Source organism: Serinus canaria, chromosome 25 (genome assembly GCF_022539315.1).
Source record: "Serinus canaria isolate serCan28SL12 chromosome 25, serCan2020, whole genome shotgun sequence".
NCBI lineage: Eukaryota > Metazoa > Chordata > Aves > Passeriformes > Fringillidae > Serinus > Serinus canaria.
Genome location: NC_066338.1, coordinates 10,576,443 through 10,603,100, shown reverse-complemented (window position 1 = coordinate 10,603,100; position 26,658 = coordinate 10,576,443). Strand labels below are relative to the sequence as shown.

The 26,658-nt window shown below is 59.5% G+C and overlaps 3 protein-coding genes across 7 annotated transcripts; 2 read left to right on the top strand and 1 right to left on the bottom strand.

Moving 5' to 3' along the window:
• Window positions 1-30: 30 nt before the first annotated feature.
• On the bottom strand, window positions 31-4,802 carry CCDC65 (coiled-coil domain containing 65). The gene is made up of 8 exons (XM_009099917.4): window positions 4,503-4,802; window positions 4,127-4,294; window positions 3,151-3,320; window positions 1,850-1,988; window positions 1,573-1,770; window positions 924-1,142; window positions 688-840; window positions 31-568 (listed from the first exon to the last, which is right to left on the bottom strand). The coding sequence occupies exons 1-8, from the start codon at window positions 4,767-4,769 to the stop codon at window positions 344-346; spliced, it is 1,539 nt and encodes a 512-aa protein (XP_009098165.2). The 5' UTR covers window positions 4,770-4,802; the 3' UTR covers window positions 31-343.
• A 518-nt stretch (window positions 4,803-5,320) lies between these two features.
• RND1 (Rho family GTPase 1) lies at window positions 5,321-13,445 on the top strand. Its single transcript, XM_050983833.1, has 5 exons — window positions 5,321-5,485; window positions 5,571-5,658; window positions 8,443-8,552; window positions 9,577-9,711; window positions 13,167-13,445. The coding sequence occupies exons 1-5, from the start codon at window positions 5,366-5,368 to the stop codon at window positions 13,410-13,412; spliced, it is 699 nt and encodes a 232-aa protein (XP_050839790.1). The 5' UTR covers window positions 5,321-5,365; the 3' UTR covers window positions 13,413-13,445.
• A 1,601-nt stretch (window positions 13,446-15,046) lies between these two features.
• Window positions 15,047-26,498, top strand: DDX23 (DEAD-box helicase 23). 5 transcript variants are annotated; one of them, XM_050983800.1, is made up of 18 exons: window positions 15,047-15,161; window positions 15,969-16,033; window positions 16,151-16,174; window positions 17,084-17,182; window positions 17,297-17,393; window positions 17,470-17,535; window positions 18,068-18,206; window positions 18,285-18,418; window positions 18,490-18,602; window positions 18,695-18,838; window positions 19,837-20,062; window positions 20,167-20,312; window positions 21,094-21,271; window positions 22,910-23,152; window positions 24,082-24,233; window positions 24,318-24,426; window positions 24,971-25,145; window positions 25,922-26,498. In XM_050983800.1, the coding sequence occupies exons 2-18, from the start codon at window positions 15,969-15,971 to the stop codon at window positions 26,143-26,145; spliced, it is 2,334 nt and encodes a 777-aa protein (XP_050839757.1). In that variant the 5' UTR covers window positions 15,047-15,161; the 3' UTR covers window positions 26,146-26,498. The 5 variants fall into 5 exon arrangements, with proteins under 5 accessions (XP_050839757.1, XP_050839755.1, XP_050839756.1 ...); XM_050983798.1 differs by having other exon boundaries at window positions 15,969-16,039; XM_050983799.1 differs by having other exon boundaries at window positions 15,969-16,043; window positions 16,161-16,174.
• Window positions 26,499-26,658: the final 160 nt, after the last annotated feature.

Below are 26,658 nucleotides of genomic sequence, written 5' to 3'. Positions count from 1 at the left end.
CTGTGGCTGCTCTTCCTGAGACAGTGATGGGCACAGAGCAGTGGGAAGGGGCTGTGCACCACCCCTCAGCTCCCCGCCTGCTCCAGGGCCTTGATGGGTCCTGTCAGACCTGAGCAGGAGGTGACAGACTCAGTGAATCCCAGAAATAAGACCCTGGAGCACATTTTCAGGCAGTTTTGCTCTTTTAAGGCATATCCAGGAAGTGACAGTCCCTGAGTCCCCAAACACCAGGCAGGTCTGCCAGGGAGCCTCAGCTGGAGCTGGTGGAGCCAGGAAAGGGGTCCTGGTGGTTGACCCCTCCCCATGGGGTGCACCATGCCCAGTGTCCCTGAGCGTGGCTCCCTCATTTCCGGGGATGAGGCTTTTGCTTGAGGGCAAGGAGGGGGTGGGGATCTTTGGGCACCTTCTGGCTGATTGTGGCCCCCGCCAGGTACTGCTGGAGGAGCTTCCTTAGCTCCTGGTTCCTGTCTGCCAGGGCTGCTCGTGCCCTCTCCAGCCCCTTCTCCTCCAGCTTGGCCTTGTTGAACCTCTGCCAGAACCTCTCCAGCCCTATGTAGTCCTTCATGACCTGGGGGGAGGCAGCAGGAAGAGTCTGGGGTCTCCATCCTGCCCCAAGCACCAGCTTGGGGATCCCCAGGGCTGAATCACAGCCCTTGTTCCCTGAGGATTGTGGTGGTGCCTCCTCACCCGTGCCAGGGGCTCACTGGCCGTCTCCTCCAGGACCCTACGGGCTTTTTGCTGCTCCAGCTCACCCAGTGAGGAGGGGTAGAAGGGCAGCACCTTCTCCTCTTCTGTCTCCAGCCTGCGGCACAACTCAGCCAGGCGTAGGAGGCGCTGAGCCTGGGGGGAACACCGGGATGGGCAGGTGGGGACAGCAGGACACAGGACACGGGGACATCCCCACTCAGCACTGCCCAACTCACCTTCTCCACCAGCTGCTGCAGCACCTTGAGGGTGGCACCGCACTGGGAGCTGAGTGTGACCAGGTGGGTGTGAGCGGTGGCGCTGGCCTGGGTGACCTGAGCCCGGAGCTGTTGGAGTTTCTGGTAGGCGTGTTCCCGATCGCCCCGGATGCGCTGCGTTTGCTCCTCGCTCTTCCGCAGGTGAGCCACGATCTGGCCCCTAGTGGTCGTAACCATGTCCTGGTGAAACAGCAGGTTGGCTCCTGAGGAAAATTCCTACTTGGAAAGGGTGGCCCAGCTTTGGAATGGGCTGTTCAGGGCAGTGGTGGAGGCACCGTTCCTGGAAGGGCTCAGAAACCACGTGGATGTGGCCCCTGGGGACATGGGTTAGCGGTGGCCCTGGCAGTGCTGAGAGAACAGCTGGACTTGATGGTCTCAGAGGCTTTTCCAACCTCAATAATTCCATGATTCCCTGGCTCAGGCACTGCTCCACAAACTCATGGGGGGCCCCTGCTTAGCCCAGCCTGTTGTCACCTCCTTGCCAATGCCAGGTTGGACCTGATGGGTCTTGGAGGCTTTTCCAACCTCAGCAATTCCACGATTCCATGGGAAAATGAGTGGGGAATGTGGGTGACCCCACTCCCACAACCACCCAGCACCCCGCCAAAACCTGCAGCTTCTCCAGCCTCTTGGCCTGTGCGTTAATCTCGCAGGAAGTCCTCTCACACTTCCTCTTCAGCTCCTCAAACTCCACCTTCTTCTTCTCCGTGGCCTGGGCGTAGTTCCTCCGTGCCGTCTGGATCTGCTCCCACAGCCCCTCCAGCCTGGCTCCCAGCTGCAGCCGGCTGTACTGCTGATCCTGCCAGCACTGGGGGACACACAGGTTACACCCCAAACCTCCCCTGGCATCCCTGCCAGCCCCTCCGTGCTCCCTAGTGCCCCCTTGCCTTGTTTTTGATGTCGTCCCGGGCGCTCTGGAAGTTCAGCAAGGCCTCCTGCTCGTTCCTGGCGTGCTCCTGCTCCATGGCCAGTGCCATGTCCTGCAGGACCCGGCTTTCCCAGTCTTGCTGCTCCAGCATGGTTCTCCTGTGGGGACACAAGGCAGGGCAAAGTGGTTCCTTCCATGACAAAGACACTGCAGGGCTCCCCGTGGCACCAGGGGAGGCTCAGCTCCATTCCAGGAGAGCCCCTGGGTGCCACTGCTGCCCCATTCCCCTTGTCCCCCTGTGCTGCGGTGCAATTTCAGGGTTTACCTCAGAACCTCAGGTCCCTCCCTGATAATTCCCTCCCAGGTGTGTCAGTCACCTCTCCTTTCCCCTCCCAGCACTGTCTGTCAGTCCTGCAATTCCAGAGTGATTGGCAGATTCAAAGGATGCCCTCCACCCCCGGGGGGCACTGGGCCATCCAGGTGTCCTTTTTCCCTTGAGACCTCCCCTCCTGTACCTGCCTGGTGGCTCCCTGCCCCTTCCCTGCCCCTCTCCCCGGGGTTAAAAGGAGCAGCACCCACGGGGTCAGGAGTTCTGTTGGAGCTGGTGCTGGGTTCAGAGAACAAAGCTCTGGATCCAAATCCTCCATCAGAACCGACTCCTTTCCTTCCCCGTCGCCCTAAACCTTCTCCAGCAGAGGAAAATCTGAGGAGCAGCCCCTGTTAGAGGGGAAGCTCCATCCTGCAGCCACCAGAGCTCCTGCATGCCTGGACTTGTCCCCACGTGCCCAGCTGTCACAGACACATTTTATGAAAAATCCTTTTGTTAGGATCTTTACTCCTGAGAAACTAAGAGGCCTCAGGGACGAAATGTAAACAATAATTATCTGCTGCTGTGGAATGCAACAGGTGCATCTGTGATTGGTCTCATGTGGTTGTTTTTAATTAATGGCCAATCACCGTCTGGCTGTCTCAGACTCTCTGGTCACTCACAAGATTTTCTTGTCATTCCATTCTTTTCCTTTCAAGCCTTCTGATGAAATCTTTTCTTTTATTCTTTTAGTTTACTTTTAATATATCATTCTCTTGTAATATCATATATATAAAAAAATAATAAATCAGTCTTTTGAAACATGGAGTCAAGATTCTCCTCTATTCCCTCATCCTGGGATCCCTGTGAACACCACACACCCAGCCAGCCAAAAGTGTCTCTGGGGGGGGTGAAAACACCACAGTTGCTGCCATTTGGTTCAGCACCAAGGGCCAGACAAGCTCAGGCATGGCAATATTGGTAATTATTCCAACACCCCTGAAATTCCACACCTCTCAGCCTCAAACTCGGCCTTCAGGGCGCCCACCTGGGCACTAAAGCCCTGCTCCAGGTAGCCCAGGCGGCAGCGCTGGAGCTGCAGCAGTTGGTCTGTGAGGTCCAGGTGGCTGCGCAGGGCTCGGTTCTGCTGCTCCTCTGCTTCCTTCAGCTCCGTCACCAGCGCCTGGGGAGTGTTTGGGGGGGTCATCTGTGTCCCCTGCACCCCCCTCTGTCACGGACATATTTTATGGAAAATCCTTTCCTTAGGATCTTTTCTCCTGAGAAGCTGAGAGGCCTCAGGAGTGAAATGGAAACAATAATTATCAATTATCTGCTGCTGTGGAATGCAACAGGTGCATCCTTGATTGGTCTCATGTGGTTGTTTTTAATTAATGGCCAATCACAGTCTGGCTGTCTCGGACTCTCTGGTCACTCACAAGATTTTATCATTCCATTTTTTCCTTTCCTTGCTAGCCTTCTGATGAAATCTTTTCTTCTATTCTTTTAGTATAGTTTTAATATAATATATATATAATAAAACAATAAATCAGCCTGTCTGAAACATGGAGTCAAGATTCTCCTCTCTTCCCTCGTCCTGGGACCCCTGTGAACACCATCACCCCCCTCCCCACTCTGCCAGCCCCAGAGGTGTGCTATTCACATGCTCTCTGAACAGAGAGAAGCTGTGAGACCAGCAAAGGATGTTCATGGTTTCAAGTCCAAACAGCTGAGATTCAGGAGAAGGCAAAGAGCTCCTGGCTCAGTGGATTTCTAAATAGTTATTATTGATTTTCTTTAGCAGTTTTTTTCTCTGTTTCAGGATTCTGCAGGTCTGTTTCAGAACCAGGAAGGACCAGGGATGTCAAAGAGCAACATCTCCAGGGAATGGACCTTCTCCTGAAGCTGTTGGGACTTGAAACAATGAACATTCTTAGCTAGTCTCACAGCTTCTCTCTGTGCAGAGGGCACGTGAAGAGCACTCAGAGTCACCTCAATGGTGCCATCCTTGCAGTCCATGACCCGTGTGAAGGTCTGGCTGAGGATCTCGATGTCCTGGCGCAGCTCCTGGTCCTTGGCCTTGCGCTGGGCCGAGCGCCAGAGCGTGCGGACCTTGTGGAGACCCCACCTGCTGCTCTGCTCCTCCCGTTTCAGCTTCTCCTGTTCAGGGGCCGTGGGAGGTGGGAAAGGGGCAGGAGTGGGCTTGGGGCTGCCTCTGCTGCCAGGGGGTGCTGCAGAACAGGGGCAGCCCCAGCCCTGGGGGGGATGATGGGGAAAGTGCTTGGGAAATTTGCTGGGGAAAAGGGGGTTGGGGGTTTAGAGGAGTGGAGTTTGGAGGGGATCAGGGGAGGCTGCGGGGGTCCCGGACCTGCATGAAGCGAGTGAGCAGCGCCCTCTTGGTTTTGGCCACCTCCTCCTCCAACAGCGCTTGTCTCTGCAGCAGCAGCAGCTCGGCCTCGGCCGACGTGGGGGCAGCGAGACGAGGCCTCGCCATGGCTGGAGGAGGGGACACGGCGGGAGGGGTCGGGATGTGCGTGGTGGCCCCTCCACTGCCCGCCACCAAAGCCCGTTCCCCCTGCTCAGCCCCCCGCACTATGGGGTACCCCACACCCCATAACCTTCTGCTCAACCCCATCTCCCTCCCCAGGCTCCCCCAGGCCCGTTTCCTTGCCCCTCTACTTAGGAGCACCCCCCAGACCCCACCAACCCCTCCTCGCCCCGTCTCCCCATCCAGTGACACCCCCAGACCTGTTCCCCCCTCCCTCCCCAGGCCCCAAGGCCCATTTCCCACTGCCCATCCCCATCTCCAGAGCCCTCCTAGCTCACCCGCCTCCCTCCCACACTCCCCTAGTGCCCACCGCCCCTTGCTATTGGGGTCTCCCTTCCCCCCTTTGGGGTCCCGGTACAGGCCCCGGTACCGGCCCGGCTCGCGCGTCCCTCCGGTCTCCCGGCAACGGCCGCTGGGGGGGCGGGGCCTCCGCGGCACTTCCGCCCTGACCCGCACGGGCGCCCCCTGGCGGGCAAGAGCGCGCTCGCACCCCCTACGGGGCGTGTCCCGTCGGTTCTGCCTCTTTGCTATTGGCCGGCGCTCCGGGATTCCCCGCGGTGATTGGTGGACGGGCGCCGCCGTGGGCGGGCCCTGCAGCCGGCGGGGTATATAATGGCGCTGCGGCGGCGGGGCGCAGGGCGGTGGGTGGGTGTGAGGGTACCGTTTCCGTGCCCGCCGCCGCCATGCGGGAGCGGAGGCCGGCACCGGCCGCTCCGGCCCGGTGCAAGCTGGTGCTGGTGGGTGACGTGCAGTGCGGCAAGACGGCCATGCTGCAGGTGCTGGCCAAGGATTGCTATCCCGAGGTGAGCCCAAGCGGCAGCGGGAACCGGCAGCGGGCACCGGTAAAGCGGGACCAACCGGGCGCTGACGCTCTCGGTGCCGTTGCAGACGTACGTGCCCACCGTGTTTGAGAACTACACGGCGTGTCTGGCCAGCGAGGAGCAGCGGGTGGAACTGAGCCTCTGGGACACCTCCGGTACCGGGGGGAGACGCGCACGGTGCATGTTTGGGGGGCTGGCGGGGGCTCCGGTACCGGAGGAGTGGGGCGGGGGCTGCCCCGGGCCTGATCGAGTTGTTTGCTGTGGAAGATGCTTTGGGATTTTTGGGGGGCCGTCGTTGGGATGCTGCAGTGAGCGGGGGGTCGCTGCAGTGGGGGCTTTTGGCGTCCCGAGGGTGTTTTGGGAACCTGCAGCGCGGGGGAGGGAGGGGCCTTGGTGGCTCTGTTGAGACCTCGGGGGTGTTTTGGGGGGCCGGGGGTGTTTTGGGGTCCCTGCGGCGGCGGAAAGAGCTTGGTGGCCACGCTGGGGGTGCTCAGGTCTAGGGTAAGACCCGTGGGTGTGGGGGCGCAGGTGCTCCCCAGGGACGACCCCACGGTCACAGGGAGTGGGGGTCGGGGACCTGGGGGGGTCACAGGAGACTGAACCCCTTCCTTGGGGGGGGTCCCAACACCGCTGAGCCCCCCCCGGGTGGGGTCCCTTACACCCTGCCTGTGAATGGAGCAGATTACGGGACATCCCGGTGTTCCCCTTCCCTCAGCACCCCCAAGAGTTGGGGGGGGTCGGGGCAGCCCTGCCCGGTGCTGCAGTGTCCCCCCGGCGGGGGGGGGGTCCCCGCCGGTCCCCGGTTGCCATGGCGATGCGCTGGCGCAGCCTCTTTGCTATTCTGTGCACGGAGCGTCTGGGCTGCGAAACCCCTCCGAGGCCTTTGGGGGGACCGGGAGGGTGTGTGGGGAGGGGGGGACATCCCGGAGCCCCCCACCCCGCTGACCCCCCCCCCCCCCCCCCACCCCCCCCGCGCCGCGTTCCCCGCAGTCCCGGGTGCGGTGCTGGTGGCTCCGTGTCCCCGAGGACCCCGAGGGGGGGTGGCAGCGTGTGGCACCCCCTCCTCCGGTTTCCCCCCTACCCCGAGACCCCTCGGTGAGGTCGGGGCTCCCCAAAATGGGGGGGTGGGGGGGTTGTTACATAAACATCGCGGGCTCCATTTCCCGCTGCCTGGCGAAGGCGCGATGCGACGTTGATGGGCTGCGGGGACGGAGGTGGCGTTTTGGGGGGGTTCCAGAGCTGCGCCCCCCTCCGAGGCCCCAGGGGGGCTGTGTTCCTTTTGGGGGGGCTCTAGAGCCGTGTCCCTGTGTCCTTTTTGGGGTTCTTTAGGGCTGCGAGCCACCACCCAGAGCAGGAGGGGAGCTGTGTCTGTTTTGTGGGGCTCTAGAGCTCTGTGTCTGTCTGTCCCTTTAGGGAGCTGTGTCTTTTTGTGGGGCTCTAGAGCTGCGTGTCCATCTGTCCCTTTTGGGGAGCTGTGCCCTTTTTGGTTGGTTCTGTGCCTTTTGAGGTCTCTAGAGCTGTGTCCCCACCCTGGGCAGGAATGGGGCTGTGTCTATTTTGGGGGGCTCTAGAGCTGTATGTCCGTCTGTCCCTTTTGGGGGGCTGTAGAGCCGTGTCCCTGTGTCCTTCTTGGTGTTCTTTAGGGCTGCGAGCCACCACTCTGAGCAGGAGGGGAGCTGTGTCTGTTTTGGGGGGCTCCAGAGCTGTGTGTCTGTCTGTCCCTTTAGGGAGCTGTGTCCGTTTTAGGGAGCTCTGTTCCTCTTTTGGGACTCTAGAGCTGTGTGTCCGTCTGTCCCTTCTGGGGAGCTGTGTCCCTTGTGGGGTGCTCTGTCCCTTTTGGGGTCTCTAGAACTGTGCTCCCACCCCAAGCAGGACAGGGGACTGTGTCTGCTTTAGGGGCTGTGTCCCTTTTGGGGTCTCTAGAGCTGTGCCCCCACTCGGGCCAGGAATGGGGCTCTGTCCCTTTTGGGGGTCTCTAAGCTGTGTCCCCACCCCAGGCAGGAATGGAGCTGTGTCCCTTTTGGGGGGCTCTGTGCCTTTTGGGGTCTCTAGAGCTGTGCCCACACCCCAAGCAGGAATGGGGCTGTGTCCCTTTTGAGGGGCTGTGTCACTTTTGGGGGTCTCTAGAGCTGTGTCCCCACCCTGGGCAGGAATGGGGCTCTGTCCCTTTTGGGAGTCTCTAGAGCTGTGTCCCTACCCCAGGCAGGACGGGGGGCTGTGTCTGTTTTAGTGGCTCTGTCCCTTTTGGGGTGCTCTGTCCCTTTTGAAGGGCTGTGTCCCTTTTGGGGTCTCTAGAGCTGTGCCCCCTCCCCAAGCAGGAATGGAGCTGTGTCCCTTTTGGGGGGGCTCTAGAGCTGTGTGTCCATCTGTCCCTTTTGGGGGGCTGTGTCCCTTTTGGGGTCTCTAGAGCCGTGCCCCCACCCGGGCAGGAATGGGGGCTGTGTCTGTTTTAGGTGCTCTGTCCTTTTTGGAGGGCTGTATCTCTTTTGGGGGGTCTCTAGAGCTGTGCCCCCTCCCCAGGCAGGAATGGGGCTCTGTCCCTTTTGGGGGGCTCTGCCCCTTTTGGGATCTCTAGAGCCGGGCCCCCACCCGGGCAGGAGTGGGAGGCTGTGTCCCTTGTGGGGTGCACTGTCCCTTTTGGCAGGGGGCTCTGTCCCTTTTGGCAGGGGTCTCTGTCCCTTTTGGGGGGGCTCTGTCCATTTTGGGGTGCTCTGTCCCTTTTGGGGGGCTCTAGAGCTGTGCCCTCACCCTGCGCAGGAATGGGGCTGTGTCTGTTTTGGGGAGCTGTGTCAGCTTTGGGGAGGCTCTGTCCCTTTTAGGGGTCTCTAGAGCCTTACCCCCACCCCAGTCCGGACAGGGGGCTGTGTCCCTTTCCCAGCCCCCCTTTCCCGTGTCCCGGGGTGGGGGGGCTGAGCAGTGACCCCCCCCTTTTCCCCCAGGCTCCCCCTACTATGACAACGTGCGTCCCCTGTGCTACAGCGACTCGGACGCCGTCCTGCTCTGCTTCGACGTCAGCCGGCCCGAGACCCTGGACAGCGCGGCCAAGAAGGTGGGGAGGGGGCTCAGACCCCGGGACCGTGTCCCCGGGGGGGTTGGGGGGCTCAGAGATGTGGGGACATCAGCCTGGAGGGTCCCTGTGGCGTCTGGGGGGGTCAGAGATGTGGGGAAACTGATGCTGTGAGGTTTGAGGGGCTCAGGGAGGCAGGGGCACTGGCCTGGGGGGTCCCTGTGGGGTTTAGGGGCTCAGAGATGTGGGGACACTGATGCTGTGGGGTTTAGGGGACTCAGGGAGGCTGGGGCACTGGCCTGGGGGGGTCCCTGTGGGGTTTGGGGGCTCAGGGATGTGGGGAAACCATCCTGGGGGGTCCCTGTGAGGTTTGGGGGATTCAGGGACACAGGACCACTGATGCTGTGGGGTTTGGGGGACTCAAGGATGTGGGGACACCAGCCCGAGGGGTCCCCATGGGGTTTGGGGGGGCTCAGGGATGTGGGGACACCTGCCTGGGGGGTTCCTGTGGGGTTTGGGGGCTCAGGGATGTGGGGACACTGGTCTGGAGGGTCCCCATGGGGTTTGGGGGCCTCAGAGATGTGGGGACACATCGTGGGGGTATTTCTGTGGGGCACAGGGACATGTGGTCCTTTGTCCTGGGGGTATCTCTGTGGGGTTTGGGGGGCTCCTGGGTGTATCTTTGTGGGCTTTGGGGGCCTCAGGGACATGGGGACACTGTCCTGGGGGTATTTCTGTGAGGTCTGGGGAGTTCCTGGGAGTATATCTTTGGGGTTTGGGTGCTCAGGGATGTGGGGACAGTGTCCTGGGGGTATCTCTGTGGGGTCTGGGGGGTTCCTGGGGGTATCTCTGTGGGGTTTGGGGGGTTCCTGGGGGTATCTCTGTGGGGTTTGGGGGCTCAGGGATGTGGGGACGCTGTCCTGGGGGTATCTCTATGGGGTCTGGGGGGTTCCTGGGGGTATCGCTGTGGAGTCAGGGGTGGCACATGGACACACCACCCCCGTGGGGTGACAGGGAGAGGCTTTTGGGGGTCCCCTGTCCCTGAGGGGTGCCCTGACCCCCTCAGTGGAAGACAGAAATCCTGGATTATTGCCCCAACACCCGGGTGCTGCTCATCGGCTGCAAGACGGACCTGAGGACAGACCTGAGCACGCTCCTGGAGCTCTCACACCAGAAACAGGCCCCCATCTCCTACGAGCAGGTCTGGGGGGGCGCTGGGTCTGGGGGGGGGGATTGGGGTGCCCCAGTGGTCTGATGTGGGAGTGGGCTTGGGGGGATCCCTGTGTTAGCACAGGGCTCAGTTCAGGGTGTCCTGGTGTTTGCAGGGGGTGTTTTTTGGGGTGTCCTGGTGTTTTTAGGGGGTGTTTTTTGGGGTGTCCTGGTGTTTTTGGAGGTGGATTTGGGGTGTCCCAGTGGTTTTAGGGGTGATTTTTGGGGTGTCCCAGTGGTCTGATATGGTTTGGGGATCCTGGTGTTTTTAGGGGTAATTTTTTGGGTGTCCCAGTGGTCTAATGTGGGGGTGGGTTTTGGGGGATCCCAGTGTTTGCACAGGGGTCAGTTTGGGGTGTCTCAGTGTTTGTGGGGGTGATTTTTGGGGTGTCCCAGTGGTCTGATGTGATTTTGGGGATCCCGGTGTTTTTAGGGGTGATTTTTGGGGTGTCCCAGTGGTCTGATATGGTTTTGGGCATCCTGGTGTTTTTAGGGGTAATTTTTTGGGTGTCCCAGTGGTCTGAGTGATTTTGGGGATCCCGGTGTTTTTAGGGGTGATTTTTGGGGTCCCAGTGTCTGATGTGATTTGAGGATCCCGTGTTTTTAGGGTGATTTTTGGGGTGTCTAAGTGGTCGATTGATTTTGGGGGATCCCGGTGTTTTTAGGGGTGATTTTTGGGTGTCCCAGTGGTCTGATGATTTGGGGGATCCGGTGTTTTAGGGTGATTTTGGGGTCCCAGTGGTCTGATATGGTTTGGGCATCCTGGTGTTTTTAGGGGTAATTTTTTGGGTGTCCCAGTGGTCTGATGTGGGAGTGGGTTTTGGGGGATCCCAGTGTTTGCACAGGGGTCAGTTTGGGGGTGTCCCAGTGTTTGTGGGGATGGATCTGGGGGGATCCTGGTGTTTTTGGGGGTCAGTTTGGGATGTTCTGGTGTTTTTGGGGGTGGATTTGGGGCATCCCAGTGGTTGTGGGGGTGGGTTTCAGAGGGATCCTGGTGTTTGCACAGGAGGGTGAGTTTGGGGTGTTCTGGTGGTCTGATGTGGTTTTGGGGGTAATTTTTGGGGTGTCCCAGTGGCCTGATGTGGGGGTGGGGTTTGGGGGATCCTGGTGTTTGCACAGGGCTCACTTTGGGCTGTGCCAATGTTTGGGATTTCCCGGTGGGTTTGGGGTGTCCCTGTGTTTGCACAGAGCTCACTTTGGGCTCTCCCAGTGTTTGGGGCTGTCCTGATGGGTTTGTGGGGCTCAATTTAGGCTATCCCAGTGTGCTTGGGCTGTCCTGGTGTTTCTGGGGGTGGATTTGGGGCGTCCAGGTGTTTGTGGGGCTCACTTTGGGCTGGTGTTTCTGGAGCTCAGTTTGGGGCTGTCCTGGTGGGTTTGGGATATCCCAGTGTGTTTGGGAATAACCTGCTGTGTTTGAGCTGTCCCAGTGTTTGTGGGGCTCAGTTTAGGATGTCCTGGCATGTTTGAGCTGTCCTGATGGCTTTGGAATATCCCAGTGGGGTTGGGGGTATCCTGGTGTTTGTGGGGGTGGGTTTGGGGCTGTCCTGGTGGTTTGGGATATCCCAATGACTTTGGGCTCTCCCAGTGTGTTTGGGCTGTCCCCATGGGTTTGTGGGGCTCATTTTGGGCTGTCCTGACGGGTTTGGGGCTCAGTTTAGGATATCCCGGTGGGTTTGGGACTTTTACTGTGTTTGTAGGGCTCACTTTGGGATATCCCAATGACTTTGAGCTGTCCCGATGTGTTTGGGATATCCCAGTGTGTTTGTTGTGTCCCGATGGGTTTGAGGCTCAGTTTGGGCTGTCCTGGTGGGTTTGGGCTGTCCCAGTGGATTTGGGATATCCTGGTGAGTTTGGGGCTCAGTTTGGGCTGTCCTGGTGGGTTTGGGCTGTCCCAATGTGTTTGTTATGTCCCATTTGTTGTGTCCCAGTGGGTTTGCGGCTCAGTTTAGGATATCCCAGTGTATTTGGGCTGTCCCAGTGGATTTGGGATATCCTGGTGGGTTTGGGGCTCAGTTTAGGATATCCCAGTGTGCTTGGACTGTCCTGGTGTTTCTGGGGGTGGGTTTGGGGTGTCCAGGTGTTTCTGGGGCTCACTTTTGGCTCTCCCGATGGGTTGGGGGCTGAGTTTAGGCTATCCTGGTGTGTTTGGGCTGTCCCAATGGGTTTTTGTGGGGCTCACTTTGGGGTGTCCCAGTGGGTTTGGACTGTCCCAGTGTTTCTGGGTGTGTGTTTGGGGGTGTCCCAGTGTTTCTGGGGCTCAGTTTGGGCTGTCCCGATCTTTGGGATATCCTGGTGGGTTTGGGGGGGTGTTCTGGTGTTTGTGGGGCTCGCTTTGAGCTGCCCTGGTGAGTTTGGGGGGTGTCCTGGTGTTTGTGGGGCTCGCTTTGAGCTGCCCTGGTGAGTTTGGGGGGTGTCCTGGTGTTTGTGGGGCTCGCTTTGAGCTGCCCTGGTGGGTTTGGGGCTGTCCTGATGTGTTTGGGGCTCAGTTTAGGATATCCTGGTGGGTTTGGGCTGTCCTGGTGTTTGGGATATCCCAGTGGGTTTGTTGTGTCCTGATAGGTTTGTGGGGCTCAGTTTGGGATATCCTGGTGGGTTTGGGCTGTCCCAGTGGATTTGGGATATCCCAATGACTTTGGGCTATGCCAGTTTGGGCTGTCCCAATGGGTTTGTGGGGCTCAATTTGGGGCTGTCCCAGTGGATTTGGGAGATCCCAATGACTTCGGGCTGTCCAAGTAGATTTGGGCTGTCCCGATGGGTTTGGGGCTCAGTTTAGGATATCCCGGTTGGTTTGGGGCTGTCCTGGTGGATTTGGGGCTCACTTTGGGCTGTCCCAATGGGTCTGGGTCTTGGTTTGGGGCTGTCCTGGTGGATTTGGGGCTCAGTTTGGGCTCTCCCGGTGGATTTGGGGCTCAGTTTGGGATATCCCGGTGGGTTTGGGGCTCTCCCGGTGGGTTTCGGATATCCCGGTGGGTTTGGGGCTCACTTTGGGCTGTCCTGATGGGTTTGGGGCTCAGTTTGGGATATCCTGTGGGTTTGGGGCTCACTTTGGGCTGTCCTGATGGGTTTGGGGCTCAGTTTGGGATATCCTGTGGGTTTGGGGCTCTCCCGGTGGGTTTGGGGCTCACTTTGGGATATCCCGGTGGGTTTGGGGCTCTCCCGGTGGATTTGGGGCTCTCCCGGTGGATTTGGGGCTCACTTTGGGCTCTCCCGGTGGATTTGGGGCTCAGTTTGGGATATCCCGGTGGGTTTGGGGCTCTCCCGGTGGGTTTGGGGCTCACTTTGGGCTGTCCTGATGGGTTTGGGGCTCAGTTTGGGATATCCTGTGGGTTTGGGGCTCTCCCGGTGGGTTTGGGGCTCATTTTGGGCTCTCCCGGTGGATTTGGGGCTCGGTTTGGGCTCTCCCGGTGGATTTGGGATATCCCGCCGCCTGACTCCGGGCTCCCGCAGGGCTGCGCGGCCGCCAGGCAGTTGGGAGCCGAGGGTTACCTGGAATGCTCGGCTTTCACCTCGGAGAAGAGCGTGCACAGCATCTTCCGGACCGTGTCCGGGCTCTGCCTGAGCAGCGCCGCCCCGCAGCCGCCCCGCAGCCCCGGCCGCAGCCTCTCCAAGCGCCTCCTGCACCTCCCCAGCCGCTCCGAGCTCATCTCCTCCACCTTCAAGAAGGAAAAAGCAAAAAGCTGCTCCGTCATGTGAAGGGGGGAAGGGAAGGACACACACACACCCACCCCTCCCCCCCACCCCCCCTTTGGACCCCCCCCCAAGCGCCCGGAATGGGCTGGGGGGGCTGGGCAGGGCTCGGGAGCTCCCCCTCCTCTAAAGGAGGGTGGGGGGTGATGCCCTTGCTTGGCATCATTGCCCTGGGAGGGGGGTTTGGGGGGTGTCCCCACCCGGTTCCCAGCCCTGAGGGGGTCCCTGGGGGGCTTGGGGTGCTCAGACCTTCAAGGACATCAACCCAGAGAGGTCCCTGGGGGGTTTGGGGTGCACAGGACCCTGGGGACACCAATCCAGGGGGATTCCTGGGGCTGGGCAGGGCTTGGGAGCTCCCCCTCCTCTAAAGGAGGGTGGGGGGTGATGCCCTTGCCTGGTATCATTGCCCTGGGAGGGGGGTTTGGGGGTGTCCTCCCCCGGTTCCCAACCCTGAGGGGGTCCCTGGTGGGTTTGGGGCACACAGGACCCTGGGGGTGCCAATCCAGGGGGGTCCCTGGGGAGCTTGGTGTGCTCAGACCTTCAAGGACAGCAACCCAGATTGGTCCCTGGTGGGTTTGGGGCGCTCAGACCCTCAAGGACATCAACCCAGGGGGGTCCCTGCGGGGTTTGGGGTGCTCAGAACCCTCAGGACATCACCTGGGATGGTCCCTGTGGGGTTTGGGGTGCGCACAAGACCCTGGGGACACCAATCCAGGGGGGTCCCTGGGAGGTCTGGGGTGCTCAGACCCTGAAGAACATCAACCCTGGGGGGTTTGGGGTGCTCAGACCCTCAAGGATATCACCTGGGATGGTCCCTGGGGGCTTGGGGGACACAGGGACACTGTCCTGGGGATCCCTGGGGGTTTTGGGGTGCACATCATGGGACTCATCCATGGACTCATCCTGTTCTCTCCCCCTTCTCCCCATCCCTCATCTGCTGCTTGGCCCTGGGGGACCCTGTGGGTTGGGGAGGGGGGGGGTTGTTTTATGGACTGTATTTTGGGGAGGGGGGGATGGGGGGGTGTCTCTGTTCCATGTCAGTGTTATTAAAAAAGCTTATTTATTATCAGAAATATAACACCTACCTATGTGCAGCCCTGCCTGGCCCTGTGCTTTGGGAGGGATCCTGGGTTTTGGAGGCTTTTGGGATGTTTTGGTATCACTGCTGATGGTGACACTGATGTGATTGGGGGGGAGGGGGTGCCAAAGGGGTCCCCCCATCTCCTCTGCCCCCAGACTCTGCCTGGGACCCCCCTGCCTTGTGAATGGGGGGTGAGACTCCTGCAGGGACGCTGATTTGGGGGTCCCTGGTGAGTTTGGGGTGACAGGACTGTGGGGCCGCTGACGTGGGGGGGGAGGAATCCCCGTGGGATTTGTGGGGGGGGGGGTGCAGTGACATGGGGAACACCAACTCGGGAGGGTCCCTCCATGCTTTGGGGTGCTTTGGGCCGTGGGGACCTTATTTGGGTAAGCAGGCAGTGCCTGCGGGCTGCAGGCAGGGACACGAGGGCACCATCCCGGGGGACTCTTTGCCGTGGGGAGGGGGGAGTTGCCGCACGGCGGAAGGATCGCGGGGCGCGGCGGTGCTGCGAACGCGCAGGGGCGCCGGGAGCGCGCGAGGGCTGCCGGGAGCTGCAGTCCGATACCACGAGGGCTGCCGGGAGTTGTAGTCCCGCGCCTTCCCGGCATGCCCCGCGGGCCCGGCAGACATGGCGGCGGCGACGGAGCGGCGGCGCTGAACCCGGGGCTGCGGCGGTGAGCGGGAACCGGCGGGAGCGAGCGAGGGCTATTGCAGGGAGCGAGTGAAGCGCCCAGGGGCTGCAGAGCCCTGGTGCTGCGGTACCGGGCAGAGCCCCGGTACTGGGCACCAGCGGCGGGGCCGGGAGCGTCGTTGCGCCGCGTCCCCCTGGCCTCACGAAGCCTTTCCGGGGTCCCTCAGAGCTCCCCGCGCCCACCCCCCGGGGTTCCCTGTGCCCTCTGGGGGTCCTCCCTTCCCTCAAACTTCTCGGGGCCTCCCAGCCCTTTCCGCTCCTTGCTGGGGTCCCTCTGTGCCCTCTCGGGGGTCCCCCAGGCCTCCCCCTCCCTCCCTCGGGTCTCTTTTCGCTCATCCCGCGTTCTCCCCTCCCTCCTTAGGGTCCCTTTTTGCTCTCCCGGATTCCCCTCTCCCTTCTGACGGTCCCTTTGCACCCTCCCAGGGTGCCCTCTCCCTCTTGAGGGTCCCTTTGCACTTTTCCCGGGTCCCTCTCTCCCTTCTGAGGGTCCCTTTTCTCTCATCCCGGGTCCCCTCTCTCTCCTGGGGGTCTCTTTGCCCTCATCCCGGGGCTCCCCAGCGCTCCCTGCTTCTTTTCGGCGTCTCTCTGTTCCCTCCCCGGGTCCCTTGATGTCTCCCCATTTCCTCCTGGTGGTCTCTCAGACCTCCCCACTCCTTCTTGGGGTCCCTCTGGATCTCACAACCCTTCCCTCTCCCTCCTGGGTCTCCACTGCTGCCCTGAATCCCCCCCCGGCACCCCAAGTTCCCTCCCGGTGCCCCCCCCGACCCTCCCGGTGTCCCCCTCCCCACAGATGGCCGGAGAAGTGGCGGACAAGAAGGATCGGGATGCGTCCCCGGTGAAGGAGGAGAGGAAGCGTTCCCGCTCCCCGGAGCGGGACCGGGAGCGGGACCGGGAGCGCAAGGGCTCCCCCCCGGCCAAGGAGCGGAAGCGCCACCGTTCCCGGGAGCGGCGGCGGAGCCGTTCCCGCTCCCGGTCCCGCTCCAAGTCCGCAGAAAGGTGAGGCAGCTCCAGGGCTCCCTGCGGTTTGGGGAGAGCTTTGATGGCTTTGTCAGTGGGAAATAAAAGGTTGTGAGGGGAGGAGAAGTGTTGTGAAGGTTTTGTTATGATTCTTATTACGCTTTCTTTTAGTTACTGTTAATATATTTTCCTTTATACTCTCTTTAAAAAGGTATAAGGAAAAATTTATTAACAGTGTTTATACCCTTTTAAAGAGATAAAAAGAAAAATTCATTAACAGTGTTTTATTTATTTTAAAGAGGGTGTAAAGAGGCTCCCTTTTAAAGTTTTGAGCCTGCTGTGCCTTCCTCCTCACCCTGCCTCACAGCAGGAATTGAGTGCACCGGGGATTGGGCAGCACTGAGCCCACCACACTCACTGCTGCATTGGCCAGGAAATGTCAAAACTAGGCAAAATTCAAATTTATCCCTGTGGTTTGGGAGGAGCTTTGATGGCTTTATCAGTGGGAAATAAAAGGTTGTGGGGGGAGGAGAAATGTTCTGAAGGTTTTGTTCTGATTTTTATTGCTCTTTATTTTAGTTACTAAATTTTTCTTTATACCCTTTTAAAGAGGGTATAAAGAAAAATTTATTAACAGTGTTTATACCCTTTTAAAGAGATATAAAGAAAAATTTATTAACAGTGTTTATTTATTTTAAAGAGGGTGTAAAGAGGCTCCCTTTCAAAGTTTTGAGCCTGCTCTGCCTTCCTCCTCACCCTGCCTCACAGCAGGAATTGAGTGCACTGGGGATATGGGGGGTGGGCTCACTGCTGCATTGGCCAGGAAATCTCAAAACTAGCCAAATCTCAAACTGACAAACCAAAACCACTGCAGAGGGTGGGTGAGGGCTGTGGGGCCGTGCTGTGACCCCCCCCCCACCGTGGGGCTGTGACCCCCCTGTCCCACAGGGATCGGCGGCACAAGGAGCGGGACCGGGACCGCAGCAAGAAGGAGCGGGACAGGGACAAGGATGGGCACCGGAGGGACAAGGACCGCAAGCGGTCCAGGTGGGTCCTGTCACTTTTTTGTAAGGTTCCTGCTCTCCCCTAAATCCCCTGGAGGTTTGGGATCCCCCAGGGCCGTGCTTGGTGTCTTATTCCTGGTGCTGTTTTCCTTGGAAGTTTGTCCCCGGGCAGGGGGAAAGACTCTAAGTCTCGGAAGGATCGGGAGGCACGGAAAGCAGAGGAAGAGGAGGAAAATGCCCTGAAGAAGGAGAAGGTGAGGAGGTTGTGGGAGTGGCTCCATGGGGATTCAGGTCCCCAGGAGTGGTGCTAACATCTGGCCTCACTTGCAGGCACAGCCGCTGTCCTTGGAGGAGCTGCTGGCAAAGAAGAAGGCAGAAGAGGAGGCAGAAGCCAAGGTAGGAGAAGGAACAGGGGTCTCTTCCCTCTCTTTGGGATGTGGATGTTTGTAGGCACCCCAGGAACAGGGAGGGCTGAAAAACTTGGGGATGCAGAGGGACCCCAGAAGGAAGCAGGGAGAGCCAGGGGACACCAGGAGGGATCATGGGATGCAGCAGGGAGGGCTGGGGGACTTGGGAAGGCACATGGAGGGCTGTGGAGACAGGGGAGGGAGAGGGGAGGCCTGGTGGACCCCCAGGAAGGCGAAGAAAGACCTTGGGAGGGAACAGGGAAAGGTGAGGGGCACAGAGGGGCCCTTGGAGGGAAAGGAGAGCTGGGGGACACAGCTGGGGACACAGGGAGAGAGCAAAGAGAGCCCTGGCAGGGAGTGGAGAGTTCTGGTGAAGGATCCAGTGAGGGACAGGAGGAACCCAGGAGGGAGAGGGGAGGCCTGGGGAGCCCCAGGAAGGAGCAGAGAAGGCTGAGGGGACCCCCAGCAGCACAGGGGGTGGCAGGCAGGTCCAGTGTGACATTTCCTCTCTCCAATGGCAGCCCAAGTTCCTGTCCAAGGCAGAGCGGGAGGCCGAGGCCCTGCGGCGGCGGCAGCAGGAGGTAGAGGAGCGGCAGCGGCTGCTGGAGGAGGAGAGGAAGAAGAGGAAACAATTCCAGGAGATGGGCAGGAAGATGCTGGGTAAGGACTCATCCCTGAAGCCCTCCAGCCAGCCCTGGGGGTGGGTGCTGGCTCTGAGCCCCTTCCCCTGCTCCCCAGAAGACCCCCAGGAGCGTGAGCGCCGGGAACGCCGCGAGCGCATGGAGCGGGAGACCAACGGCACTGAGGATGAGGAGGGCAGGCAGAAGATCCGGGAGGAGAAGGACAAAAGCAAAGAGCTCCACGCCATCAAGGTGGGGCTGGGGGCTAGTCCAGGGGGGCTGGGGGGAAGATGGGGGGTCCCACTGAGCCTGGGATCCTGCAGGAGCGGTACCTGGGGGGGGTGAAGAAGCGGCGGCGCACGCGGCACCTCAACGACCGCAAGTTCGTGTTCGAGTGGGACGCGTCAGAGGACACGTCCATCGACTACAACCCCCTGTGAGTGCTGGGGTGCCCCTAGGGCTGGGGGTGTCCCTTTGTGGTGCAAGACAGCCCCCAGCCCCGCTACTGATGCTCCCACCCTGCTCCAGGTACAAGGAGAGGCACCAGGTGCAGCTGCTGGGCCGCGGCTTCATCGCTGGCATCGACCTGAAGCAGCAGAAACGGGAGCAGTCGCGGTTCTACGGGGACCTGATGGAGAAGAGGAGGACGCTGGAGGAGAAGGAGCAGGAGGAGTGAGGTTTTGGGGAAGCTGGGAGGGTGCTGAGGGGAGTGTAGGGTCATGGCTGGCTTAGCTTGGTTGGGATGTGGAGCTGGGCTGCAGCAGGTCCTGCAGGAAATTGGCAGAAGGGTTCTAGAGGCACAGGGTGAGCCTTATCCATTTTCTCCTTCCCCTTCCTCACTCCCTTTTGTCATCCCTTTCCTTGCCTTGCTCTCATTCCCTTCCCTCATCTGCCTGTCCTTGTCCCCATTTCTCCCATCCCCTTTCCCTCTCCCATTTCCCCTGTTCCCTTTTCCTTTATTCTCCTGTCCCCATCCTACTTTCCCCATTCCTTTTTCCCTCATCTCTCATTTCCTATTGCTTTCTCTCCATCCTGCTTTCCCTTTGCCCCGTTCCCCTTTGCCCCGTTCCCCTTTGCCCCGTTCCCCTTTGCCCCGTTCCCCTTTGCCCCGTTCCCCTTTGCCCCGTCCCCCTTTGCCCCGTTCCCCTTTGCCCCGTTCCCCTTTGCCCCGTTCCCTTTGCCCCGTTCCCCTTTGCCCCGTTCCCTTTGCCCCGTTCCCTTTGCCCCGTTCCCCTTTGCCCCGTTCCCCTTGCCCGTTCCCCTTTGCCCGTCCCCCTTTGCCCCGTCCCCCTTTGCCCCGTCCCCTTTGCCCCGTCCCCCTTTGCCCGTCCCCCCTTTGCCCCGTCCCCCTTTGCCCGTCCCCCTTTGCCCGTCCCCCTTTGCCCGTCCCCCTTTGCCCCGTCCCCCTTGCCCGTCCCCCTTTGCCCGTCCCCTTTGCCCCGTCCCCTTTGCCCCGTCCCCCTTTGCCCCGTCCCCCTTTGCCCCGTCCCCTTTGCCCCGTCCCCCTTGCCCCGTCCCCCTTTGCCCCGTCCCCCTTTGCCCGTCCCCCTTGCCCTCCCCCTTTGCCCCGTCCCCTTTGCCCTCCCCCTTTCCCCGTCCCCTTTCCCCCATCCCCCATTCCCTTTCTCCCTTTCCCTCTCCCTTTCGCCATCCCTTCCCTCCCTGCCCAGGGCGCGGCTGCGGAAGCTGCGGAAGAAGGAGGCCAAGCAGCGCTGGGATGACCGGCACTGGTCCCAGAAGAAGCTGGACGAGATGACAGACAGGGACTGGCGCATCTTCCGTGAGGATTACAGCATCACCACCAAGGGGGGCAAGATCCCCAATCCCATCCGCTCCTGGAAGGACTCCTCCCTGCCCCCCCACATCCTGGAGGTCATTGACAAGTGTGGATACAAGGTGGGCACGGACAGGGGGAGCTGGGGAGGGGTGGAACGGGGTGGTCACGGATTCAGAGAGGGGGAACAGGGCAAGTTCTGCTCCCAACCTGCTCCCTCCGGCAGGAGCCGACCCCGATCCAGCGCCAGGCCATCCCCATCGGGCTGCAGAACCGCGACATCATCGGCGTGGCCGAGACTGGCAGCGGGAAAACGGCGGCGTTCCTGATCCCGCTGCTCGTGTGGATCACCACCCTGCCCAAAATCGACCGGTGGGGACAGGGACACTGCCCCTAGGACTGGGGGGGGGGGAGCGGCAGGGTGACACTGCCCCTGGGACGGGGGGGAGTGGCAGGGTGACACTGCCTGTGGAATGGGGAGAGGCAGGGTGACACTGTACAGGGGTCAGGACAGGGTGGCACTGTGGAGGTGACAGGATGGGATGCCAGGGTGACACTGCAGAGGGGAAGGGACAGGGTGGCACTCTGGGGGTGACAGGGTGACACTGCATAGTGGTCAGGACTGTGGAGGTGACAGGGTGGTGCTGCAGAGGAGAAGGGACAGGGTGGCACTGTTGGGAGATTGAGGCAGGGTTACAAGGTTACATGGTGGAGTGGCAGGGTGACACTGCATATGTGTCAGGACAGGGTGGTGCTGTGGAGGTGACAGGATGGGGTGCAAGGGTGACATTGCAGATGGGTCGGGACAGTGGCACTGTGGAGGTGACAGGATGACACTGTCAGGGGATTGAGGCAGGGTTACAGACTGACATGGTGGACTGACACTGCAGAGGGGTTGGGACAGAGTGGCACTGTGGGGGTGTTAGGGTGACACTGCAGAGGGGTCAGAACTGTGGAGGTGACAAGATGGTGTGACAGGGTGATGCTGCAGAGGGGAAGGGACAGGGTGGCACTGTGGAGGTGACAGGATGGGGTGAGAGGGTGATACTACAGAGGGGTTGAGACGGGGTTACAGGTGGAGGAGATGTGATTACACTAGAGGGCACACCTGGCACCACCATGAGTGACACAACCATCTCCTGCCATACTGCAGCATCGAGGAGTCAGACCAGGGGCCCTACGCCATCATCCTGGCCCCCACCCGTGAGCTGGCACAGCAGATTGAGGAGGAAACTATCAAATTTGGGAAACCCCTGGGCATCCGCACGGTGGCCGTGATCGGCGGCATCTCCCGCGAGGACCAGGGCTTCCGCCTCCGCATGGGCTGCGAGGTGAGTGCGTCACGGCCTCTCTGGTGTTGAGATAACCCCAAAGTGTTGGAAAATCTCTTTTTCCCAGCCCTGAGTGAAGAAGAAGACAGGGTTCCTTGGCTCTCGTTCTCAAGGTTTATTTGCTGTTATCTGTACTATGCTTTCTTTGACCTGCTGAGATCTGTCCAGGACGTTGGTTCATGGCTGTCTTGGTTTGGAAAGACAGGTGTCTGCTTAGGAAGGCAGGAGACTCCCCTGAAATGGAGAATGTAAACCCCCTCCCTCTGAATTGTTACAAATTTGAAATTAAGGGGCTCTCTGGCAAAAATATGGGAGCAGGAACAACAGCTCTTTATTTGGGAAGAAAATAAAAGGATAAAATAAACAATGCAGTACACTAGAACAACACTGGCAGAGTCAGAACCCAGCCTGGCACCCTGTGGGTCAGGGTGCTGGCACAGTCCAGCTGGAATTGTGGCTCAGCCCTCCTGCAGTGCCAGGGGTGGTTCTGCTGGAGCAGGGATCCTGTAGGAAAGGGTGGAGTCTTCCTCTGGAGATCCAGTGGAAGAGGCAGCTGCTGCTCCTCTGGGAAATCCAGTGGAGAAGCCATGCTGGTGTTCCAGAATCTCAGATTGTATCCAGGTAGGAATGTTTGAATCTCAGATTGTACCCAGGTAGGAATGTTTGAAATCTCAGATTGTATCCAGGTAGGAATGTTTGAAATCTCAGATTGTATCCAGGTAGGAATGTTTGAAATCTCAGATTGTACCCAGGCAAGAATGTTTGAAATCTCAAGTTCTATGCAGGTAGGAATGCTTGGCTCCTCCCTCTGGGCTCACATCTCCCAATGGGTGCTGTAGTTCTTATCAGCCATGCAGGGACATTCAATGGCCTGTTATCAGCAGATGTCCCCTCTGAGGGAGGGGTGATTGTGGAAGAGATAAGGAAAACTGCCCACTTGACAGATGCCAGCTGCCATACAGATGGTAATAAATACATCTTGCCTTGCAATCTGGAACATTGGCACACTGACCAACTTGGGGCAGTGTTATCTTTTTATACTAAAAATTACCTGTACTTTATTTACAATAATTTTCCAATACCTATCACCTCTGTTAGACAGTCTGTCTCTACTCTAAACCAATCCAAAAGGGCCACCATCACAGCAGAAGATGGAGGCCAAGAAGAAGAAGGAAAAACACTGGACACACCCAGATTCCTCCATCTTGCCTCCTGAACCCCCATTCTAAAAACCCCAACATTCTGCATTTTCACCCAGTGATAAATTCACTATCACTCTACTCAAACTCTTGTGGTTTGTAACTCTTGGCACAAAGCTGGTAATTGTTTCCATGGGTGCTTGTCTGCCCTTATGATGGGATGATTAACAGAGCTAAAATGACAGGGAAGTAATCCTAATCCCACCTCCCACTCCCAGTTTACTTTTAAAAATTGTTAAAAAAAAAATTGTTAAAAACAATTTTTTAACCCATGGAAATCACAGAGTCAAGCACACACACAAGTGTCTTTGACTCTAGCCAAGGTCTCAGCCTCTAGGGCAGTCAGAGGAATATCCTGACAAGTGGGAGGATCTTGGGGGGTCTCAGGGGGGGCAGCTCAGCTTTGGGCAGCTCCCACCAACCCCCCTGGCCCCCCCAGATTGTCATAGCCACTCCGGGCCGGCTGATTGACGTGCTGGAGAACCGGTACCTGGTGCTGAGCCGCTGCACCTACGTGGTGCTGGACGAGGCCGACCGCATGATCGACATGGGCTTCGAGCCAGACGTGCAGAAGATCCTGGAGCACATGCCTGTCACCAACCAGAAACCTGACACTGATGAGGCTGAGGACCCCGAGAAGATGTTGGCCAACTTTGAGTCCGGGAAGCACAAGTACAGACAGGTGGGTGTGGGTAAAGGGTGCCTGGGAGGGCTTCTGTGGGGTGGGGAGAGACAATTTGGGCTTTTGGGGTAGGGGTTGAGGGAATGGGAGACATGTTTCTGCTCTGTGGAGGAACTTACCTGCCTCACAGTGGATGTTCCTGCCCCATGAGGGGTCATTCCTGTCCCACAAGGGGACATTTTTGCCCTGTGGGTCATTTCTACTCCATGGGGGACAGTCACGCCCCACAGGGAAAGACCCCACAGGAAGGTGTTCCTGCTCCATTGGGAAACATTCCTACCCTTCTAGGGTCATTCCTACCTCATTGGGGGTTGCTTCTACTCCATGGGGGACAATCCTGCCCCACTGGGATCATTCCTGCTCCATGGGATCACGTTCCTGCCACACTGGGGTTGTTCCTACTTCATTGAAGGATGTTCCTGTCCCACAAGGGGACATTTTTGCCCTGTGGGGTCATTTCTACTCCGTGGGGGAAATCCTGCCCCACAGAGAAAGGTTCTGCCCCACAGGAAGATGTCACTGCTCCATGGGCAGTGTTCCTGTTCAATGGGGGAGCATTCCTGCCCTTCTAGGGTCATTCCTACCTCATTGGGGGCTGCTTCTGCTCCATGGGGGACAATCCTGCCCCACTGGGGTTGTTCCTACTTCATTGAGGGATGTTCCTGCTCCATGGGAGCACATTCCCACACCTCTGGGGTCATTCCTGCTTCACTGGGGGATGTGGCTGTCCCGTGGGTGATGTTCCTGCTCCATGGGTGATGTTCCTGCTCCATGGAGGGGGGACATTCTTGCCCCATCACAGGCGTTCCTACCTCACTGCGGGATCTTCCTGCTCCTTGGGGGGATGTTCCCTGCCCCACCCGGGTCATTCCTTCCTCACGAGGGGACACTGCCACCTCACAGGATGTCCCTGTCCCCTTACCTTGCAGACTGTCATGTTCACAGCCACCATGCCCCCAGCAGTGGAGCGCCTGGCCCGCAGTTACCTGCGGCGCCCGGCCGTGGTCTACATCGGCTCCGCCGGCAAACCCCACGAGAGGGTGGAGCAGAAGGTGTTCCTCATGTCCGAGTCCGAGAAGAGGTGAGGAGCACAGATTTGGGGGTGGCCTGGAGCTTCAGCATCTCTTTGCCCAACTGTCTCCTCCTCCTCTTTCTGCTCTTACAGGAAGAAGCTGTTGGCCATCCTGGAACAGGGCTTCGACCCGCCCATCATCATCTTCGTCAACCAGAAGAAGGGCTGCGACGTGCTGGCCAAGTCCCTGGAGAAGATGGGGGTGAGGCTGGGCTGGGCTGGGAGGGGGTCACCTTCAGCTCTGTCCCCCTCGTCCCCACGTGGGAATGTGTGGAATTTTTTGTCACTGGGGGTCACCAAATGTGGTGGTGCTTGGAGGGGTCCCAGGACGAGGGAAGAGAGGAGGATCTTGACTCCATGTTTGAGAAAGCTGATTTATTGTTTTATGTTATATGTTGTATTAAAAGAAAATGATATATTAAATCTACACTAAAAGAATAGAAGAAAGGATTTCATCAGAAGGCTTGAAAGGAATAGAAAGGATAGAAAGGAATGGAATGGAATGATAAAATCTTGTGAGTGACCAGAGAGTCTGAGCCAGCCGGACTGTGATTGGCCATTAATTAAAAACAACCACATGAGACCAATCACAGGTGCACCTGTTGCATTCCACAGCAGCAGATAATTGTTTTTCTTTTCCTCTGAGGCCTCTCAGCTTCTCAGGAGAAAAAATCCTAAGGAAAGGATTTTTCATAAAATAGTTTGTGGCAGGGATGTGGCCCCCATTGACCCCCCTGTTCCCACAGTACAACGCCTGCACCCTGCACGGTGGGAAGGGCCAGGAGCAGCGAGAGTTCGCCCTCTCCAACCTCAAGGCTGGAGCCAAGGACATCCTGGTGGCAACGGACGTGGCTGGACGTGGCATCGACATCCACGACGTCTCCATGGTGGTCAACTACGACATGGCCAAGAACATCGAGGGTGAGGCTTGGGGGGCACTGGGGGTGTGCTGCCCATGCTGGGGGTGCTCAGTCCTGGTGTTCCCTGCTCTGGAGTGGCTTTGGGGGGTTGCTCAGCCCCGGTGCTGCCACACTGAAGAGGCTGTGACGTTGCCCAGCTTTGGTACTGGGTGTGCAGGGGTTGCCTGGCCCTGGTACTTCCCTCACCAAGGGGCTGGCAGAGGTGCTCAGCCCCGGTTCTTGGGATGGAGGGGGTGCCCAGTCCCGGTGCTGAGGGTGTGGGCGGTGCCCAGTCCCGGTGCTGAGGGTGTGGGGGATGCCCAGCCCCGGTGCTGAGGGTGTGGGGGATGCCCAGCCCCGGTGCTGAGGGTGTGTGGGGGATGCCCAGCCCCGGTGCTGAGGGTGTGGGGGATGCCCAGCCCCAGTGCTGAGGGTGTGGGCAGTGCCCAGTCCCGGTGCTGAGGGTGTGGGGGATGCCCAGCCCCAGTGCTGAGGGTGTGGGGGATGCCCAGCCCCAGTGCTGAGGGTGTGGGGGATGCCCAGCCCCGGTGCTGAGGGGGTGTGGGGGATGCCCAGCCCCGGTGCTGAGGGGGTGTGGGGGATGCCCAGCCCCGGTGCTGAGGGGGTGTGGGGGATGCCCAGCCCCGGTGCTGAGGGTGTGGGGGATGCCCAGCCCCAGTGCTGCCACACCGAGGGGCCTGTGGGGGGCCCAGCCCTGGTACTGGGCATGCAGGGGGTGCTGCAGGGAGTGCCCAGCCCTGGCACTGCCCACACCAAGCCCTTCATTTCCCCCTCCAGATTACATCCACCGCATTGGGCGGACAGGCCGAGCAGGGAAGAGCGGCGTGGCCATCACCTTCCTCACCAAGGAGGACTCCACGGTGTTCTACGACCTCAAACAGGCCATCCTGGAGAGCCCCGTGTCCTCGTGCCCCCCCGAGCTGGCAAACCACCCCGATGCCCAGCACAAGCCAGGCACCATCCTCACCAAGAAGCGGCGGGAGGAGACCATCTTTGCCTGAGGCCCCCCTTTGTCACCCTCTGGGGACAACTGGACCAGCGAGGCTGCCAGGACTGCTCTGGCTGTTCTTTTTCCCAGCTCTTTGTGCAACCCCAGGACTGCTCACAAGCAGAGACTGGGGCTGGGATTATCCCAAAATATCCCCCCTGTTCTCCCAGTCCCCTCCCCAGTTTCCCCACAGAGAGGAGGAGCTGCTGGAGGCTGTTTGGGGGCCGGTCCCTCCCTGCTGCCAGGGTGGGGCTGGTTTGTTTTGGCTGTCCTGGGAACTGTCTGCACCTCATCCTTTGGGTTTTTGGGGTTTTTTTTTTTGTAGCTGAAGCTCCAGGCTGCAGGAATAAACCGGCAGCGGCGTTACCGGTGTCTCCTCCTCGTCTTCTCCCTTCCCTGGGTGCACTGCCCCGCCCCTGGGTGCCACCTCCCATGGGAACAGTGCCCAAAAGCACTTCGAGGTGCTCAGCACCCCCCAGCACCGTCCCTCCTCTCCCCAGACCTGCTTCCCCCGCATCTCCTGCAC